Below are 20,009 nucleotides of genomic sequence, written 5' to 3'. Positions count from 1 at the left end.
ATAAGAGAAAACAAACAAGCTTCAATTTTCTAAGGAGTGTCTTTAAGTCTCAAAAGATTGAGAACTGCTACCAGAGGGCTTTTAATTCATGGCGGCAAGAGTGCAAGTATGCATTTTGGCAGTAAGTTTCTCGTACCACAGAAACCTGCAGGGGCTAGTACCACCCCTGACATTCTCACACTTTGTGAAATAAAGATGTGTCAACCTGGCCCTATCCTGAAATCAGCTGTACATCCTCTTTAAGGTGTCCAAGAATTCTGCACCTTGGATCACTTCACATTTGGCCATGACAGACAGACAACAGATACACTTTTTATTATTAAGCCTTTATTTTAGCATATTTAATATTCTTCACTTGTCACTACAAAACAATGCATATCTGGGTGTTAATGGAGCCCCTTCACCATGTAAATTGATTCTTCCTGGCTATGAGTCTTGACCTCCCAAAAGCCCAGGGAGAAAGTAGTGTTCTTATTTTGCAGATTGGTAACTGAGGCAGAGATCAATGAAGCAGCTAGCCTGAATTCAAGGCGTTTACCAAAAGGCTGGGAAGTGAACTGTGTTCTCCCGAGGCCCTGGAACCATAGCAACATCATTGCCAATACCTCTCAATGCTAAACTTTTAAAAGGTAGAAAATGTGTTTTTACTATAGTTTCCCAATAGTAATGTAAGGTGAATATCAAAGGGAAGATGGATTTGCCTTCACACTTACAGAAATATTACCAATAAAAGCAGAGGTTTGCCTGATTTCCTCTCCCCTCCCCCTTATTTTGCATCAAGGAAATAGAGTCTTATCTAAACTTCAGATTCTCCCAGCTAAATTTCTGTGGCCGCTGGGCTGAGAAGCTATTCAACCCTTGTTTTTCTGAAGCGAAAAGAACCATTTGATAGCTGAGGTGACAGAGAATCATGGTTAGGCACTGTATTTCCCCTTCATAAAAAATGAGCTCTTTCCAAGCTTTATCATTGCAACCATTCAATCAAAAAAGGGAACCATGATGTACTAAAAATGCAGCATAAGTAAAAGAAGCCAACTTTGCCCAAGAAACTATTTTACAAGGACCCATAAATACAGAAACCAAAATCCTGCCAACACCTGAATTTTACATGGAATCAAGACTCCAAGCTGCTATTTCTTACTTGATGCAAGAACCCAAGAGGCAACATGCCAGAAACATCACTCCCTGTAGGCTCGATATAGTAATATGTGCTCGGGCGCTGGACACTGAGAAAGGTCCAGCAGTTGGACAGCAGGGGTTGGAAAACGAGCACCATCTCAGGCCTACTGACTAGTCCTAGATGTGTATCTAGAATTTCTTTAAAATGGGTGTTTGCACTGTGCAACTCACCTTTCAAACCAGTTCTCCTCTAAACCAATGGAGTCTGTGGCAGGTTCTTAGGCAGCCCTCTCCTCTCCGTAAGGTCAGGGTATTTGATGAGTTTATCCTCACAACACTCCTCTGTATCACTCCCACACAAGAGCTGAGGGACTGAGATCCATAGAGACTGACTGACTTGTCCCAGGCCACATACAGTCTAGCACAAAGCAGGTGACTGAACTAAGGTCCCACATGGTCCTGAAACCTGACCCACTGGACCAGCTTTCCTTTCTCACACAGTAGGCCTTTAAACCAGCCTGTTGGATATAACTATTCCATGTAGTCATAGCGAGAAAAAGGGGAGGGGGAAGAGGGAAACTAAAAATGCACTTATTAGCAAAATTTCTACATAGGGGAGTTTTAGGAGTGGGATAGAAAATGATATAAATTATTAAAAGTCCAGTGGGCACAGGAGTCAGGAACATGGCAATTCTCTGCAATGTCAAGTGCGGAAAAATCCTTCTTGTTTAATGTTTTTTTTTTGGTCAGCATCATACCAGCCCAAGAACTGGTTCACAAGGAAACACATTAGGAGGAGGGCTTGTAAGATGTAATATAGAAAGAAGAAATAGGTAAAACAAGGAGGACTCCAGCATCACATCTCAGATCTGTAAAACATCACTCTGTGACCTATACCACAGCTAGTATGAGACAATACAACAGAGTCATCCAGCTGAAGAAGACAGAAATAGGATGTTTCCCCTTTCCTGAGACCTGGAGCAAGGTATCCAGAGATTCATTCTGTGGGAAGGAGTGGAGAGAGAACCCAAGCCTATTTCCAGAGCTCTCCTATTGGTTTATTCTGAGCCTTCTGCATGGTCTCCTCTGCAACAGACTTAATTTCATTGTGCAAATCCTCTATGCTCTTTGAAGCATCAATTGCCTGTTTCCAAAATAAAAAGAACAATGTATGTTAAAACATTTTTCTCGGGGAATAGACAGACAACCTTTATAGCTCTTTTATCAACTTCAAAAACACTACAAAAAAATCGAGTAGACAAATAACATAGTGTTATAACATTACGAATTAGCTCAAACTGTTATCAAAATGACTCTGAATGAAACAGGCATAATTCTGAAGTGGTTCCCAGTGATACTGTAGCTGGAAGGAAGTATGCATCTGTATTTTACTGATGTGTTACAAATTAATGAAATTAGAAGCGGTTCAGAAAAAAAGTGGAATTTGAAGTAATTTATATGCATGTCTGTCCAAACCCTTCATATCCAACTCTTAGAAGAAAAAAGAACACAAAAGAGTGAGGTGCTTAAAAAGGGGAAACTTAACTATCTTGAATTTACTTCTATCCTCTCCTTGATGCATTCATTTTTTACATCAGGTATCTTAGGATGAGATTTTGACTTTCTCTCTTATGCACAAATCCTGTCGTGGAAGTAGGAGAAAGGAAGAAAATACGTACATAGAAAAGAACACCTGATAGCTGAATGTGGAGCTTTAAGTAGGGGAACCAGTGAAAGAGTTAGTAATGAATACAATGTGTTAGTAACAAAGGCTCCAGGGCACTGGGTTTCAAGTATTATAGACCTCCTTGCCTAACACTAGCAAAAAATCACAGAGGGGACAAATCTTTTATAGAAAAAAATCTTAATTCTTCTCTGGGCATATAAAAGTAGTTCACCTTTAAGAAGAAAAAAAATAAAAATCCTCTACTAGGCTCTTCCTGTTTAATTAAACAGCTAGAGAACAGTTAACACAATAGTCTCATGGTACAGCAAAACCCCCATTCAAAGTTTATGAAATGGAAACACAAATGCTGCTGCCCTTTACCACTACAAAAAAAACACTGCAGGGTTTTCAAGGGGGTTGTCCTGAGACCCACTGTACTCAAAACACCTTTAAAGGTGTTAAACTAACCATATTTTAACTTTTGCTGAATTACCAGTGTAGTGGAGCTGTGGAGAAGTGGGGAACAAACCCCGCTAGCCACCGTGCCCCAGTTGTCTGGATCCCTGAGACTTACCAGACACCCAGCTGGAGCAACAGAGCTGGGACAGTCTCCGCTCGTTCCTAGCAGCACCAGGGGGAGCAGCAGACTTGGGAACCTGCATTATGAACCGCTGCTGGCTCAAACCAGAAGTCCTGATGACAGCGAGGCTATGGCTCCTTAGAAGCCTCTCAAGTAAGCCAGGATCCAGCTGACTGCAACCCCTTCTCCCTTGTAGCATAAGGGAGCAGCCCCAGCTGTGCAGTGGAGACAGCTGAGGATTGGCTCCAGGGATTGGGCAGAAGCCTTAAAAGCTTCCAGGAAACCAAACCCAGTGGCGAGCTGAGGAGGAAGCATGTCTGGTGGCAGACAGGTGAGAAGCAGCCTGTCTGCTCTACTTTTTCTATACTGATAATAGATGGACTACACTTATAGCTATGATGCTGGGGCACAGCCCTAATAGTGACTGATTAATACTTGGAGGTACAAGGCAGGAGTGTAGGGGCAGAGGAGCTCCCAAACTTCACAGATTCACACACTGTAAGGGGCTGGAAGGGACCGCACAAGATCACTGGGTCCAGCCCCCTGGACTAGGCAGGAAAGACAACTGGGGTCAGGTGACCCCAGTGAGGTGACCATCCAGTCTCCTCTTGAAGATTTTTAGGGTAGGTGATTACACCACATCTAGAGGGAGTTTATTCCACCGTCTGGACACCCTGACCATAAAGAAGTTTTCCTTAGAATTGAGCCTGAAGCAGTCTTCCAGGAGTTTGTAGCCATTACTCCTGGTTTTCCCCAAGCGTGCCCTGGTGAACAGTTTGCCAAGGCCTTGATGTATTCCCCTGATGTAGCAGCAAGCTGCTACCAAGTCCCCTCTCAGCCTTCTCTTCTTTAGGCTGAAGAGACCCAAGTCCCTCAACCTTTCCTTGTATGGCTTGCTGTGCAAGTCTCTGATCATATGGGTGGCTCTCTGGACTCTCTCAAGCTTTTCCATTTCCTTGTTGAAGCGCAGCACCCAGAACTGGATGCAGTACTCCAGCTGTGGTCTCACCAATGCCGAGTAAAGCGGAAGAATTGCTTCCTTGGTTTTACATGATGCATGCCAGAGTATTGTTTGCTCTCCTGGCTACAGCATTGCACTGATAGCTCATGTTCATGCCGTGGTCTATTATTACCCCTAGGTACCGTTCAGTTGTGGTGCTAGTAAGTTTGGTGCCACCAAGCCTGTAAGTATGTTGGGGATTGTTTATCCTCAGATGGAGCACTTCACACTTCTCAGTGCTGAACTTCATCTGGTTCCAGTCTACCCAACTCTCCATACTGTTCAGGTCTGCTTGTATCTGCAGCCTATCTTCAAGAGTGGCCATGCTCCCCCATAGTTTGGTGTAGTCCACGAACTTGGCCAGCGAGCTCCTCACCCCATCATCCAAATCATTGATAAAGATGTTGAAAAGCCCTGGACCAAGCATGGACCCCTGAGGGACACCACTGGCCACTTCTCCCCAGGATGACACAGATCCGTTCATTAGAATTCTCTGGGTCCTACCTCGCAGCCAGTTTCCTACACAACTAACCATTGAGCAATTAAGCCTACAATCCTTCAATTTTCCCATGAGAACATCATGGGATATCAGATCAAAGACCTTTTGGAAGTCTAGATATATAATGTCAACTTTCTCTCTCTTATCCAGGTGGCGAGATACCTGGTCGTAGAAGGAGATGAGACTGGTAAGACCAGACCTGCCTGCAACGAAACCTATTGTTCAGAATCCTACCTTCTGCAACCGTATCGCACGTAGACTCTTTAATGAATGTTTCCAGGATTTTCCCTGGGATAGAAGTTAAGCTAATTTGCCTATAGTTGCCCGGGTCCTTTCTCCTCCCCTTCTTGAAGATGGGCACAATATTGGCCCTCTTCCAGTCTTCAGGGACCTCCCCTGAGCTCCAGGAGTTTTGAAAGAGTTTTACTAGAGGTCCCACAATGACCTCAGCCAGCTACTTCAGCACTCTTGGGTGAAGTACATCCAGTCCTGCTAACTTTTTAAACTGGTCATGCACCAGCTCAGTGACAACAGTAAAAAGGCAGGCAATCCCACCATGCCCCCTCTGAACCTTATCACATATGATTTTATCCTTGGTCCAGTGAAATACTGAAGCAAAGTACAGGTACTCCTCACTTAACGACCTACCTGTTTAACGACCGCGCGGACTTACAACCAGCTCTCCGAGCAGTCGGTATTGTACGAAACGTATTGTGGAAACGGCAGCGCGACGTCTCAAGCCAAGGCACGCAGTATCAAGGGGCGGCTCCTCACTTATCGACCAATTCGCTTAATGACCTAGTCGCAGGAACAGAACTCGGTCGTTAAGTGAGGAGTGCCTGTAGTCATTCAGGAGAATACCTAGCACTGGTAGTACCTAAAGGACTTATGGCCTTGATTCCCATTGCTAACTTAAATTCAGTTGCTGCCTTAGCTTTTCTAATCTTCTCCCTACAAGCACAGGCTGTTGTTGTGTCCCAAGCTTCCATTGTCTGTATGCCTTTCTTCTTTTTCAAGAGGACCATGATATCCCTATTAAGCCAAGAGGGCTTGCCAGCCCTTTTGCTACCTTTCCTTCACACAGACAGGAATGGTTTCTTTTGTACTTTAAGGATCGTGTCCTTCAGGAATAACCATTCTTCATGTACTCCATTCACCTTCAGTCCCTGGTTCTGCATCGCTTCCCCTACTATTACACTGAGTCTGCTGAAATTCACTTTTTTGAAATCTAAAACTTCAATCCTGCTAGTTGATTTGCCTGCCTTGAGACAGACAGTGAACATGATAATTTCATGGTCACTGTTGCCTAGGCTACCCTCTATATTCAAGTTGCTCACCTGATTATCTCCTTTGGCCAAGACCAAGCCTAGGAGTGTTACCCTCTGGTTGGCCCTTGCACTTCCCGAGTTAGACAGAGGTCTTCAATGCAAGTCAGGAAGCTACACGACCGATCTGACTTAGCCAAGTGTTCCTCCCAAGCGATGTCTGGGAAATTAAAGTCGCCCATGATGACCATGTCCCGTGCACATGAGGTGTCTGCCAGTTCTTGAGAGAACTCAAGATCGAGCCCCTCCCCTTGGTTTGGTGGTCTGTAGTATACACCTAGTTAGGTCTCTCTCGCCACACCCTGTAGTTTGACCCAGAGGGCTTCGAGACTTATAGATTCATAGACACTAGGGCTGGAAGGGACCTCGGAAGATCGAGTCCAGCCCCCTGCCCAAAGGGCAGCAAGTCAACAGGGGTCATAGGATCCCAGCAAGATAGACATCCAAATGTGGTGTTCAAAGTAGGTGCTTGAGCCACATCTGGCGGCAGTCTATTCCAAACCTTGGGGGCTCGGACAGTAAAGTTCTTATGTCCAGCCTGAAATGGTCACGGAGGAGTCTGTGACCGTTTGATCTTGTCATTCCTTGGGGTGCTCTGGTGAACAGATGTTCCCCCAGATCTGGTGAGCACCCCTGATAAACTTGTATGTGGCCACCAGATCACCCCTGAGCCTGCGCTTTTTCAGGCTGAAGAGTCTCATGGCTCAGCCTCTCATTGTAAGGTCTGTTTTCCTGACCTCTTATTGTGCGCGTGGCTCTCCTCTGGACTCTCTCAAGCTTCTCCACGTCTTTTTTGAATTGTGGAGCCCTGGACGCAGTACTCTAGTTGCGGCCTCACCAAGGCCTAGTACAACAGGAGAATGAAGTCCTGGGATTTGCTTGAGAAGCACCTATGGATGCAAGCCGCTGTTTTGCTTGCTTTACTAGCCGCAGCATCACATTGAAGGCTCATGGTCATCTTGTGGTCAATCATGACCCCCCAAGTCCCTTTCGTCCAAAGTGCTAGCCAGTGTAGCACTGCTGAGCCTATAAGCATGCTGTGGGTTTTTCCTTCCAAGGTGGAGAACCTTGTATTTTTTCAGTGTTAAATGCCATCAGGTTCTTGTCTGCCCATTTCTTGAGCCTGCCAAGGTCAGCCTGGATTGCCCTCCTGTCCTCAGGTGTGGACACTTGACCCCAAAGGTTTGGTGTCGTCAGCAAACTTGGCCAGTCCACTTCTGACTCCACTGTCCACATCATTAATGAAGATGTTGAACAATATAGACCCAAGGACAGAGCCTTGAGGGACCCCACTGGTCACAGGGCACCACGACGACTGACTTCCGTCAACCACCACCCTCTGGGTCCAACCACGTAGCCAATTCCCCAGCCAGCGGATTGTGCAGAAGCCGAGGCTGCAGTTGGCCAGTTTTGCCAAGAGGTGATCATGCGATACCAGATCAAAGGCTTTTTTAAAGTCAAGATATATGATATCAATCTCTTCTCCCTTGTCCAGGTGATAGGTCACCTGGTCGTAAAAGGAAATAAGATTGGTCAAGCAAGACCTACCCGTGACAAACCCGTGCTGGCTATCCCTCAGGATTTTGCCATTGGCCAGTCTGTTGAGAATGGTCTCTTTGATAATCTTTTCTAGGACCTTCTCTGGGATATGGATCAGGCTGATGGGCCTGTAGTTTGCTGGATCCACTTTCCTCCCTTTCTTGAAGATAGGCACCACATTGGCCTTCTTCTGATCTTCAGGCACTTCACCAGAGCACCAGGAGCTCTCGTAGATCCATGCCAGGAGCTGAGCTATGATGCTTTCCAGCTCCTTGAGTACCCTTGGGTGTAAACCGTCGGGGACGGCTGACTTGAAGGTATTCAGCCTGTCAAGGTGTTCTTTTACGAGGTCAGCATCGATGGAGGCTAAGGAATCTCCCTCACCCAGGCCTTCCTGCCCCGTAATGGGCAGGGGGTGTCCCCTGGGACTGGTGAAAGACTGTCACAAAGTACCCATTTAGCAAGTTGTTTTTTTCATGGGCGTTGGTTGTCAGTTGTCCCATCTGGTTTAGCAGGGGTCCAGCATTGCCCTTGCTTTTCCTCCAACTCCCCACATATCTAAAAAAAGGACTTTTTATTATCCTTGATATTTGTAGCCAGTTGGAGTTCAGTCACAGCCTTGGCTTTCCTGGTTTGGTCTCTGCAGGTCCGGACCAGTGCACAATATTCCTCCTTGTAAGTATACAGGGCACACAGACAATGTGGTTAACATCTAGTAACTGAGTTCTGGCAGGGCAATGGGTGGGCTGAGGTGGGTGGTTATGAAATGGAGGAGTCCAGTTATTCCAGGTAACCAGCAGGGAGCATGGGTGGGGCTGTGGAATTTCCCCAGAGGAGCATATGAGACTAGGTGTGTCAGACAAAGGCAGCCTGAGGAAAGGGGAGAGGAACAAAGGAGCTAACTTCTGCAAGGACTTTCCAAGTTCAGGACCAGCCAAGGTTGAAGGCAGGGGGAGAGTGCAGAAAGACTTGTTTTCACATAAATTTGCATTTGTCCTGCTCCACAGAATAAAGGGTAATTTCTGTAGAAACCCTCTGTGCAAATCCACCTGCTTTAAGCTCTCGCACATTCCTAAAAAGGTGTTTGAAACTAGCATGGTTGGGGCTCTGGAAAAAACTGTGCTCAAAGCAATAGAGGAGTCTGGGAAATGTGGCACTATTTTTAGAACTCAGGCAGTTGGACCACAAGGCCTGTTTTCAAGAAGGGGTGTTAGAAAGAGAATCCACACCCCAAAGCATGCCCAGGATCCTACAGCTTGGGCTCCACTCAGACTCAGGAAACCTCAAGATCACACACCTAGGGAGCAAGATTTATATACAGCAGCCTGGTGTGGGGCCAGAAGGGGTCTGGACCACCCCTGGCTGAGGCCCTTGTTCACTGGCCTGTCTAGCACCCTCCCAGGAGATCCCTCTTCCCCTCACCTTCCAGTTTAGAGTCTCATCCTTCATGAGGTTGTAGAAGTGCTGTAGTACCTTCTCCTGGAAGGAGCTGTTCTCATAACGCTCATTTCCAAAGCCCCCACGTTTTGCTGCTTCTGACATGCTCAGCTGAAGAAACAGGATCAAATCTGGCTTTGGAAGCCCAACATCAGGCTGTTTGCACCAGTCCAGTGAAAAGTTCTGTCCAAAGCCAGAGGGAGAAATAAATGGAAGGTGCAGGAAACAAACAAATGAGACCAAGAGGGAGTAAAACAGACCAACAAGAAACCCAGGGTAGAACAAACAGCTGCAGGAGAGATGCAGGAAAGATATCCCCACTGGTGTCAGTAGAAGTCTTCTGACTCAAAAGCCTCTTTGCAGCCTTCCATCTGAGAATCTGGCCCCAGTACACACACTAGAAAATACATGTACAGATTCTTATATCCATCTTTAGAGATGCTGTGCACCTGGGACTCTTAGTGAAGTAAAGTCTCTATCCTGCCTTCTGCCTGACTTGATTAACACTAACTATCTCTCTAGAGATGCAGTCATCAACAGTGAAACGCCAAGTCACATTTTCAAATCACTGAATGAACACTAAGCAGCCCCAGGCAGCTCCAACCAACTGATGGCTGTTTCTGGATGAAACTATTTTTCTAGTTTACCAAATCTATGGGCGTTTATAGACGTGCTCTGGGAGTGGTGGGGGGGAACATGTCAGAGCAGCTTCACTACATGTCTATAGACACCCTGTATTTCTATACCCCAGCAGAGAGCATCAGTGAATGCGAAGGGCCAAGGAATTACTTTCAGCCTATCTGAAGATGAGCTGAAAACCCAACTCACCAAACCTGCAAACACCTCCAATTTTTTGTGCTGTGTTTACAAATATAAAACTTTCTATAAACCTCCTTGACAACCCAACGGCTACAGTCAAGTTCTAGAGTTGCCTCTAGTTTCTCCACTAGGGAAGATGGAGGTTCAAAATGAACAAACCCACTACTCAAACAAGAGGCCATGTTAGTTTCCAAGAGTCAAGACCACTGGACTGACTCAGTCAAAACTATTGATGTTTCATGAACTCTATTAACCATGTCCATCAAGATTCAATGTATTCCCAGTTTCATATAACGCTGTATTTGTAACAATTCCAATGGGGCTCAATGGCTCTTGGTACTTTTAAAAGCACTCATATGGGCTGTACCTGTACAGCCTTGGACATCTATTTTTATAGGTCTAGGCTAAATCCACATTCTCTCTCAAGTTATTCTTCACACTATTCATTCTTTGGGGGGAGAATGCAGGGTTCATTTGGATAGCTAAATTGAAGAAGCAGGATTCAGTCCGTGACTTTGTTCAGTCCAAGTGACACAAACTTCTGGGCTTCAAACTGCCTGTCTCCATAGGGGTAGCCAAGGCTGCACAAAACAATTTCAACTCCCTGCACAGTTGTGAACACCATTACAGAGAGGCAGAAACTGTTTGCTTTCTGTTCACTTACCTCTTTGGCACTTGTGAAGGCCACCCCAGAAAAGGCATATCTGTCTACCACTAGAGTGACACCTTGTTTTAATTTCTCTTTAATCAATGGCCTGGACACAAGAAAAAGAAGAGAAAAGAGTCACAGTCTTGCATTTATGCTAAAATGAAGAAACTTCACCTAACATCAAGTCACGCTTTTCCCTTTTGCTACAAATGGACTATGTTGGGGTTACAGTAGTTTATCAGCTCACTGAGGATGTGCCTTTTTGTTTATATGCTTCCAACATCCATATCCTCTCTCAAAACTGAGCCTCTATCCCCTACCTCAGTGTCACTGCCTTTTAAGACAGAATGGTTGTGAATCCCTCCAGCAACAATGCTGCTGATGAGGATGATGCATGCCATACTTCTTCCATCCTGCTCTTTGTTACAGGTTGAGAACTTGACTTCTCTTGGGCAAAACAGACCACTTAGATTTTTCCCAAAATGGACAACTTTGCTCCAGCCCTTTCTTCATTAGAGAATTCCAACCTGACCAAACTGCTAGAGGCCTTTGTGATATACATGTAAGGAAATGATAAGAGACCGAGTCTACCATGTTCACATGCACTTACAGCCGAACAAAGCTTCAAATTCAGGCTTCAAGAGGTTAAGCAAATAATACATTAACCCACTGTGTTATGGAGCCCTTCCAAAGCTGTGCTTTTTCCTAGCATAATTAGACAAGAGTTATCTTTACATGTGTTCCCAGCGGTTGGCAGAGAAAAGCAGATGCACTGTGTGGTCCTCCAAATTGTTCTTCTTTTCCAAATAAGAACTAATTAACCGCCCGATTTCTGTTGTCCTCTCTGCAACATAAAAGGACAAGAAAGCACATGGTAACCACACAGTACAAGATTCACTCCCATACACACTCTGTGAATCAAATGCAAATGCTTTCTAACCCAGGATGGGTACCAGCTACACCCCCGAGTACATTCCGCTGCTCAGAAGTGCTCATCAATGTGCATTTTTTCACCACCCCTTAGGTATATGAGAAGCTGAGAAGTGCCAAAGTCACAGTGTAAAACAGAGCCTAACCTTGGAGGCAAACACCACAGGGAACAGAGACTGACCAGGAGGGGAATGGGGCTGGGGAGGAGTACAGTGGTGCAGTTGCACCTTGCTCTGATTCCTGTTACTCTCATGGTTTAAAACCAAATACCTGGCCACAGCAGCAGCTTTTCTATTGAGGGAGCAGTGACAGAGTCAACTGACTTCACGGCTCTTTATAATCTACCTGGGCCCTTCTAAACTCTTCATCCCACCGGTGTTAACAACCCTCTCTCTCTTTTTTGATGCTCTTAGAAGTCCCACTCATGGGGCTACCCTTTCTCCTGCAATTCACCTGTCCACTCGCTGCTCCTTTTAACCCAGCTCCTAAGTCACAACCCTGCCAGCTGTTGTGTTCTTACACCTGGACAGAAATCAGCTGGAGAGCGGTCACATGTCTTCAAGTGCTCACTTTAGACTGGGTTGGCTCTTTTGCTAGCTAGACGGTCATCTTTATCGCACGATTAATTACTCTGCACATGTCGCTCGTAGTGTGCTGCGTGACTGACCAGTGAATTGCACAGCACAGGTAACATGTGGCAGGGGCCTACCGCTGGCTAAACACGGGAATCCAGGTGAACGACACGTTTCACTCAGGAGACTGCTCAGCTCCGGGACGGAAATAACCCCCGGGAGCGCGGGAGGCGCTGCGCACCCGCACGGTCAGCTCCCAGGACCGGAGGCCCGAAGAAGCGGCATCTTCCCGCTCCGCCCGGGGCCTGCTCCCTCCTGCGCCGCTGCGACGGGCCCGGGCAGCGCCAGGCAGTTTCTTTCCCCCCCCGCCCGCGAGGCAAAAGCGGCCGCCGCGTTGCCCCCGCGGAGCCCGGAGCCGGCCGGCGCGAGCTGCCCCCTACCCGGGAAGCGCAGCAACTCGGCGCGGTGCCCGGCCTCGCGCAGCGCCTCCACCAGCCGGCGGCTCTGCGTGCTCTTGCCCGCGCGGTCCACACCCTCCAGCACGATGAGCGCCCCGCGCCGCGCCGCCATGCCGACCCTGCCCCGCCCCGCCCGCCCGCCCGCGCGCGGCACTCGCCGCGGCCCCGCCCCCTCCGCCCCACAGCGCCTGCGCCATGCCGAGTCCTGCCCCTGGGAGGGGGCGGAGTCCCGGCGGTTGATACCCAGCGTCAGTCGGCGGCGGAGTTCGGAGCCGGGCGTGGTGCTGCGGCGCCGTCCGGTGCAGCGGCCCTGTCTCTCCTGTAGGGGCTCGGTGCCCGCCAGCCCAGCTCCTCCTAACAAAGCTCCCATTTCCCAGCCCCGCGGGCTGTTTTTCGCTCGTCGCAGCGAGGGTCTGTTTGTTTTTGCTTCCATCTTGCACTGCCCTGACCCCCTGGCATTTGATTAAAGCTAATTAATTGAAGAAAAGCAGGTGTTGTTTTACTTGTGATGCTGCACCTCGCCATCTCCACCCGCCTTTCCAAAATCCCAGATCTGCCCATGCCTGTGGGGAGTTTCCTGGGGCCATATTAGCAGGACCCAGACCCAGCTCCTGCGCACAGCCCTGCCACGTTGCGATGCAATCCGTGACAAGGTGCCACACCAAAGAAAAATGGGACTTTGTGCTCATCACCTGCTGGGGGTAGCACAGTTGACTGCAATGTTAAAAGCTGTTGGCAGACTGAAAGGAAGACTCCTGTGCAGACCTTGATTTGGTCTGTGCCCTCCAGCACAATGAGCGCCCCACGCTACCTATATGTGGAAGATGGATATCTGTCTTTATATATGTGCTGAGGGATTGGATGTACTTCTTACATGTTAATGTATTATTTGATAAATGACACCACTCTTGGGCGAAGCAGCAATGATATTAGGTATGTGATGTGAGGGCCACCTGCATGATCAGGGGCAGCAGGGCAGGCCCTACGAGGAGAGGCTAAGGGACCTGAACCTGTTCAGACTCCACAAGAGAAAGCTGAGGGGGGATCTAGTGGCCGGTTACAAACTAGTCAGGAGACCAGCAGGCATTGGGGGAATCCCTGTTCCCCCGAGCACAACCAGGAGTGACTAGAAATAACGGTCACAAGCTGGCAGAGGGTAGATTCGGACTAGACATCAGGAAGCGCTACTTCACAGTCAGGGCGACTAGGATCTGGAACCAACTTCCAAGCAAAGTGGTGCTGGCTCCTACCCTGGGGGGTTTTAAGAGGAGGTTGGACGAACACCTCCCTGTGGTTGTTTGACCCCAGTACTTTTTTCTGCCATGGCAGGGGGTCGGACTTGATGATCTGCTCAGGTCCCTTCCGACCCTACCAACTATGAAACTATCTAACATGTTTGTATTATAGATACTCTCTAGGGTTATAGGAAAGTACATAGATTGATTTAGTTTACCAGTATTTAAATAATTCAATGCTTTAATTGCAAAATGTATTGAAGACAAATGCAAATCATACCATTTCCCAGGAGTTATGCTTCCTTATTCCAGGCTCCCATGGATAGTTTCACTTGGACTAAAAACAGACCACTAGATTTCCCCTGAACAAAGCCTTTTTTACTGGGATCTTAAAGAGGTACAAGCCCTTTGTCCCACAATAAGTACCTGTGAAGTACCTATGAAGAACTGAAATCAGACCTTTTCTTCAGGGGCTAATGTGATTTCCATTCAAGTGGCATTTGTAAATCCCTATTTTACCCCTCCCCTCCTCTTTTGTTGGGAATCTAAACCAGTGACAATCAGCCCTGAGGTAAATCAGTCCTCTCTTTTTAACCTTGGAGTATTTGGCAGAATCTACAGAATTGGAGGACAAAAACACAAGTCTTTAATACTTTATCATATTGCAGAGCAGATGCCACAGAATATTTATATCAAAATGGCCAGAAGATATAGCTCCTAATTTTGTCATGTTTTTAATTTTGTACAGGGAAGCAATATTACTGGTCAACCAAAGGGACGATACTTTTGGGACCCATCTCATGTCTTAATTCCCAAAATATATGGATTAGAAGAAAACAGACAGTAGCCAACAGAAGATATTGGTTAGTGAATCTTTACAGTTGGATCAATTCTAGAGACTGCTTCCACTGAGGCAGTGAATGCAGGGTATTCATCCCTTTGTACAGGAACACAACAGGCGTCACTGGCTGGATACATCACTGTGCCCAACCTGAGTTCAGCTCTGGATGCAAGAAAGGGCAAAGGCAGTGTACAGCCACACTCCTGCCATGCTATGTCCTTGGGAATGTCTTTAGGTGCTCCCAGCAGCATTGGTCATTGTAGGTGTGGTGTAGAGACACTACATACAGTGATCTGAAGACTCCCTCTTTCCCCAGAGACAAATCCATCAGGTTCACACCTCTTTTTGCTAGTGCAGCACGAAGATTAATTAGCACCTGCATGAAAACGGGTCAGCCATTAAAACCAGAAAGACGGACAAGCCTGTGGCAGACACTTTAACCTCCCTGGATGTTCCATCACTGACCTCAGAGCAGCTGTTCTTAGACAAAAAAACTTAAAAACAAACTTGAACAGAGAACTGCAGAACAAGAAATCACCAACAGACTGAACTGTATTGTCTAAACAGGCTACAGATCCTTACCCCACTACCTGGATTAGTTTTATAACCCCTATGTCCCTCCGTGGGTTAAACGCTTTGTTTTTCTCTCTCCAGCCCACCTTGCCTCCCTCAGCAGTGCCCACCCCCTTTTCCCTCCTCCCTTCCCTACCCTTTCTTTTCTAATCACTGCTATTTAGCAAATCTCCTTCCTGCAATTCCTTCACAGCACCTGATAAAGTAAGATTTCTGCTTACAAAAGCTTATGCATTTCTGATTTAGGTAGTCTATAAAGGTGCAAATCTACCCCACCTTCTGACAGGAACTTTGCCATTACCTCATGATGCTATGCAATTTATCAAAAACCAGAACAAGCTACAGAGTTTAAGATTTAGGGGGTAGAAAAGTATCTGAAATATGGTACCTACTCTATATTGGCTGGGTGGGGAGCTTAGAACATAAAAAATGCCATATTGGGTTATACAAAAGTCTCTCTAGTCTAGTATCTTACCTCCAATAGTAGGAAGAAGTGGCTAGCTTAGAGCAGTGGTTTTCAACTTTTCTTCATTTGTAGACCCCTAAAACATTCTGAATGGAGGTGCAGAGCCCTTTGGAAATTTCAAATGGAGGTGAATTGTAGATGTGGGTATTCATGAACTTTTGATTAATCATAGTCATCTTTCATGGACCCCTTAGACACAGGTTGAAAAACACTGCCTTAGAGGAAGAATATTAGGAACAGGCACATATCAGCCATCCCATATTCTCTTGGCCACCAGAGGTAGGTTACACTAATGTGTTTAGTAGTCCTTGGAGGACCTGTCTTGATTAATTTGTCTACTGCCTTTTTTAACCCAGTTATACTGCTGACTTTCACAAAATCCTGTAGCAGAGAGTTTCACATAGGAATTATGCTCTGTGAGAAAAAGTACCTTCTTATGTTTGTTCTAAACCTGCTACCTGATCCTTCTGCCCCCCAGTTCTTCATTATGAGACATATAAAACAGCAATATACCTTATTCCCTTTTTCCACACCATTCACAATTTTATCAACCTCAGTCTATCACAGCTCCTGCATCAGTCATCACTTTTCTAAGTTGAAGAGTCCCAGACTTTCCAATCTCTCCCTGTATGAACACTATTCCATACTCCAGATTGTCTCTGTACTTTTTATAGTTGTACTATATCCTTTTTGAGAGGGGGTGACCAGAACTACACACAGTACCTGAGATACAGGTGCACTGTAAATGTCTATAATGTTGACTTCTGTTTTGTTTTCAAATTATTTCCTAGCAATTTCTAATGTGTAAGTTACCATTTGACCCTTGCTGAACATTGGATTGATATTTAGAGAATTGCTGAGTATATATAGTTACAGTTATTCTTTCCCACCTGCATTTCTTTATCCTTATCAATGTTCAGTTTCATCTGCCATTTTGTTGCCTATTCAGTGTTGGAAAATTGTTCTGTAACACTGTTGGAATTGATCACCTCAAATAATTTTCTATCATTTGCAAACTTTGCTGCTTCACTATTTCCTTTTTCATATAATTTATAAATATGTTGAATCACTCAGATCCCTGGGGGACACCATTGTTCACCTTCCTCCATTGTGAAAAATTGCCATTTATTTGTTTTCTATCTTTTGACCAATGTTCAATCAATGGAAGGATCTTCCCTCTTATCTCATGATAGCTTAGTTGCTTTAAGAGCTTTAGGCATGTGATTTTGTTGACAGCTGTCTGAAACTTCAACTAAACTTTGTTTCACTTCCAGTTATCAATTGGCTCCCCCTTATCCATATGCATATTGACACCCTCAAAATACTCTAGAGATTTCTAAGATAATTTTTCTTTGCAAAACTGATGTTGACCTCTCCCCAGCACATCAAATGTATCTGAGTGCTTACTAGCTTTACAAGGTAAGTAAAATGCTTCCATGGATGTGAGACAATGATCCTACCCCAGGCTAGTAAGGAGGGAGGACAGAGGCAGCAGGGCATTGTCTCTGACCAATGTAAGGGCTAGGTGGATTTGAGACACTGCCACTGCCCCAGTCTCATATGCATGACACTACCACTGTCCCATGCAAATTGTTGTGTCTGAATGTGACAAAGATACTGCCACTGTCTCAGACCAAAGTATGTGTGATTGCCACTAACCCTGTCCGGCGGGCTGGCAGTGTAGGGGTGAGGGGCACTAGCACTGCCCCGGAGTGAAGCAAGAATAACCGCTCCCTGCTGAGGCAAAGAAAGTGTGCACACATTAGAGCAGTGGTTCTCAACCTTTTTAGACTCAAGACAACTCTTGACAGACTCAAGGCACGTCTCAAAAAATGTTAGCTATTGCTTTCCACTTGAAGAAAAATAATAGAGCAATTCCTCTGTTGCAAACAACTCAAAGACCACAGGGGGTCAGAATGCTTTTAACACTCTGGATTCTCATTGGAAATCTCCAGGTTTCTTCTGAGAATCATGTCTACACACCTATTGGTGCTAACATCGTATGCTACCTCACATCACTCCTGAAAGGATCTCAAGGGCCCCTGGCCGAGAACCCCATAGCAGGAGCCCCTGAACCCCGGGAGCAGCTGCCATTTCCAAAGACGGCGGCAGGGCTGTGACACTGCCCCTGAAAAGTGTGCATGTGACAGAGCTCCCGCCCTAAATGTGACTGCATATAGACCACTATCCCACACTTGTCAGGGTGTGTGCGCACGAGACCCTGGCCCTGCGCCAGGCTAAGGAAGGCGGGGTATGACTGACTGGGTGTGCGGGGCATGACACAGACCCATCCCCTAGCCTAGAGGGGACGAGGAGGGGGTGACTGGCTAGGTGAGGGGGCGTATAGTGCACACACCCTCTCTCTGCAGGCTGGGGGGTGGGGGGGTCTTGTGCGTGACTCGCTGGGTGGGGGGTTGTGACACACACAGACACGCTCAGGGGGTGGGTGTGTGACTGGCTGAGGGGATATAACACACACACTCCAGACCGATGGGGGTGTGTGTGCATGACAAGGGGCATACAAAGCGCACACCCGTGCATGTGAGTGCGCTTCAGGCTGAGGGGGGGGTGTCACACGTGGGGGCGTAACACACCCACGCGGAGCGGGGGCAGGTCACAGCGCCCAGCAGACGACGGGAGGGGGAGGGGCGCGACCGCAAGTTACGCGGAGCCTCCCCCGCCCGGGGCGCTAGGAGCAGGTCGCGCGGCCCCACCCCCGCCCGGCGGCCCCGCCCCCTATGAATACGTCCCCGGCGGCCAATCAGCGGCGGGCAGCTCATGAATATGGAACGAGGCCGGGGCCGCGGCCCGTGTCATGCGGGCCCGGGCGGCGGCGGGCGACGGCGCGGCGGGGGCGGGGAGCGGGCACAAGATGGCGACGGCCATGTACCTGGAGCACTATCTGGACAGTGAGTGCGGGGCCCAGCACCACCCGCGGTGGAGCAGGGGGCGCTGGGCCGGCGCGGGGTGGCCGCGGGCGGCGGCGGCGGCGGCGGCGGGGACGGAGAGGGTGGTGCCGCCCGCCCGCCCAGGGCCGCCGAGCGCCGCCGCTGCCGCGGGAATTGCAAGTGCGTCACCAGGCAGGGCGGGGGCGCGGCCTCATGCGTCACGCGGCGCGCCACCTTGTGCGCGAGGGGCGCGTATTATGTCATCGGAGTGCGCCGGGGCGGGGCCGCTCTCCAGCCCGCAGGCCGAAGCAGGTGCTTGCCTCCTCCCCGCGGGGGGGGAGCGGTGTTCTCTGTCCGGCCCCGGGGGCGGTGCTAGTCTGGGCCCTGGACAGCTGCAGCTGGCGCGTCCTGACAGCTCCTCGCAACAGGCTGGGCTGTTACAGGTCTTCCAGACACAAGCACTGCGGCTTGTTTAACCTGCCCGTGGCACCACGGGTGCCAACTACATGGGGCCCTGGTTCCCCTCGGAACAAGGGCTGTCACCTAAAATGTGTAAAACTTTACACATGTCCATCAACTTAGTTCCCCAACACCCTGCCCCTGTAAAAATACAAGTGGCACCTCTGAGTGGCACCCCTGGAAGGATCTTCTTTTACCCCTCTTGAGAATCACTGCTGGCACCTGTGGGAGCTGGAGCTTTATGTCCCTTTATAGAGAATATTTGTCTCCAGGGAATTGCAGATGCAAAGCATAGGCTGGTAGCCTGACATTGACGTGGTGTAGAAATAGTGCCTTGTACAGGCATTTGGCACATGCGCTTTGCACCATTTGTGACTTGGCTGCAGAGAAGAGTATGAAAATTTTCCATAGGAAAAAGTCATACTCTAAATGTTATTATAGTTGTGGCTAGTCATCTTCATGACTAGCTGTCATTGGGTGTGTCTACATGTGTTAATGCATATTAGTCTATTTTAGCATTAAAGTGTCACAAAAAAAACATGTTCTTTTGCTAATAAGCATTTAAATAGACTAATGCAAATGCACATTTTTCTAGTACTTCATAATGGAGGTACTAGATTTAATGTGTGTTACCTAAAGCACATTAATGAACGTGCAGACGTGCCCAATGGGTAGTAACTGTTATGCTTTGGAAAGGAGAATGAACCGCAGCCTCTGCTTTTGTATTTCAGGTATTGAAAACCTCCCCTGTGAACTGCAAAGAAACTTTCAGTTGATGCGTGAATTGGATCAGAGAACAGAAGGTGTGTTCAGGTATTCCCATAAACAGAATAAATAACCTTCATCTGAAGGAAAAAAACCCAAATCTTTGTGGGGTGGAGGGCAGGGTGGGCTTGCCTTGGAGGGGAAAAACATGGAAGAATGAAGTCTTAATACTGGAAAAGGATACATCTG

The 20,009-nt window shown here is 47.5% G+C and overlaps 2 protein-coding genes and 1 long non-coding RNA gene across 12 annotated transcripts in view; 1 reads left to right on the top strand and 2 right to left on the bottom strand.

Moving 5' to 3' along the window:
- Nucleotides 1-307: 307 nt before the first annotated feature.
- Nucleotides 308-12,723, bottom strand: DTYMK (deoxythymidylate kinase). Its single transcript, XM_014596914.3, has 5 exons — nucleotides 12,576-12,723; nucleotides 11,369-11,477; nucleotides 10,649-10,739; nucleotides 9,151-9,348; nucleotides 308-2,263 (listed from the first exon to the last, which is right to left on the bottom strand). Exons 1-5 carry the CDS (start codon nucleotides 12,703-12,705, stop codon nucleotides 2,153-2,155), a joined length of 639 nt encoding a protein of 212 aa, XP_014452400.3. The 5' UTR covers nucleotides 12,706-12,723; the 3' UTR covers nucleotides 308-2,152.
- Nucleotides 12,724-14,467: 1,744 nt separating this feature from the next.
- Nucleotides 14,468-18,764, bottom strand: LOC109286235 (uncharacterized). 2 transcript variants are annotated; one of them, XR_002094208.2, is made up of 3 exons: nucleotides 18,599-18,764; nucleotides 15,718-15,814; nucleotides 14,468-15,045 (listed from the first exon to the last, which is right to left on the bottom strand). It is a non-coding gene; the product is annotated as an uncharacterized LOC109286235 (long non-coding RNA). The 2 variants fall into 2 exon arrangements; XR_009463428.1 differs by lacking the exon at nucleotides 18,599-18,764 and adding an exon at nucleotides 17,368-18,453.
- LOC102572947 (inhibitor of growth protein 5) overlaps nucleotides 18,497-20,009 on the top strand; it is a 41,079-nt gene continuing 39,566 nt past the window's right edge. For 4 of the 9 annotated variants that reach the window (XM_059730816.1, XM_059730814.1, XM_059730817.1 and 1 more), the window contains exons 1-2: nucleotides 18,514-18,617; nucleotides 19,787-19,858. In XM_059730816.1, coding sequence (XP_059586799.1) covers nucleotides 18,524-18,617; nucleotides 19,787-19,858 — 166 coding nt within the window. In that variant the 5' untranslated portion in view covers nucleotides 18,514-18,523. Of the gene's footprint in view, nucleotides 18,618-18,843; nucleotides 18,909-19,786; nucleotides 19,859-20,009 lie in introns of those variants that run through there. The other 5 variants (XM_059730820.1, XM_059730821.1, XM_014596933.3 and 2 more) reach the window with 4 other exon arrangements.

Source organism: Alligator mississippiensis, chromosome 7 (genome assembly GCF_030867095.1).
Source record: "Alligator mississippiensis isolate rAllMis1 chromosome 7, rAllMis1, whole genome shotgun sequence".
In the NCBI taxonomy this organism is placed as follows: Eukaryota; Metazoa; Chordata; order Crocodylia; family Alligatoridae; genus Alligator; species Alligator mississippiensis.
The sequence above is the reverse complement of the archived record's forward strand: the minus strand, read 5'-3'. Positions and strand labels throughout refer to the sequence as shown.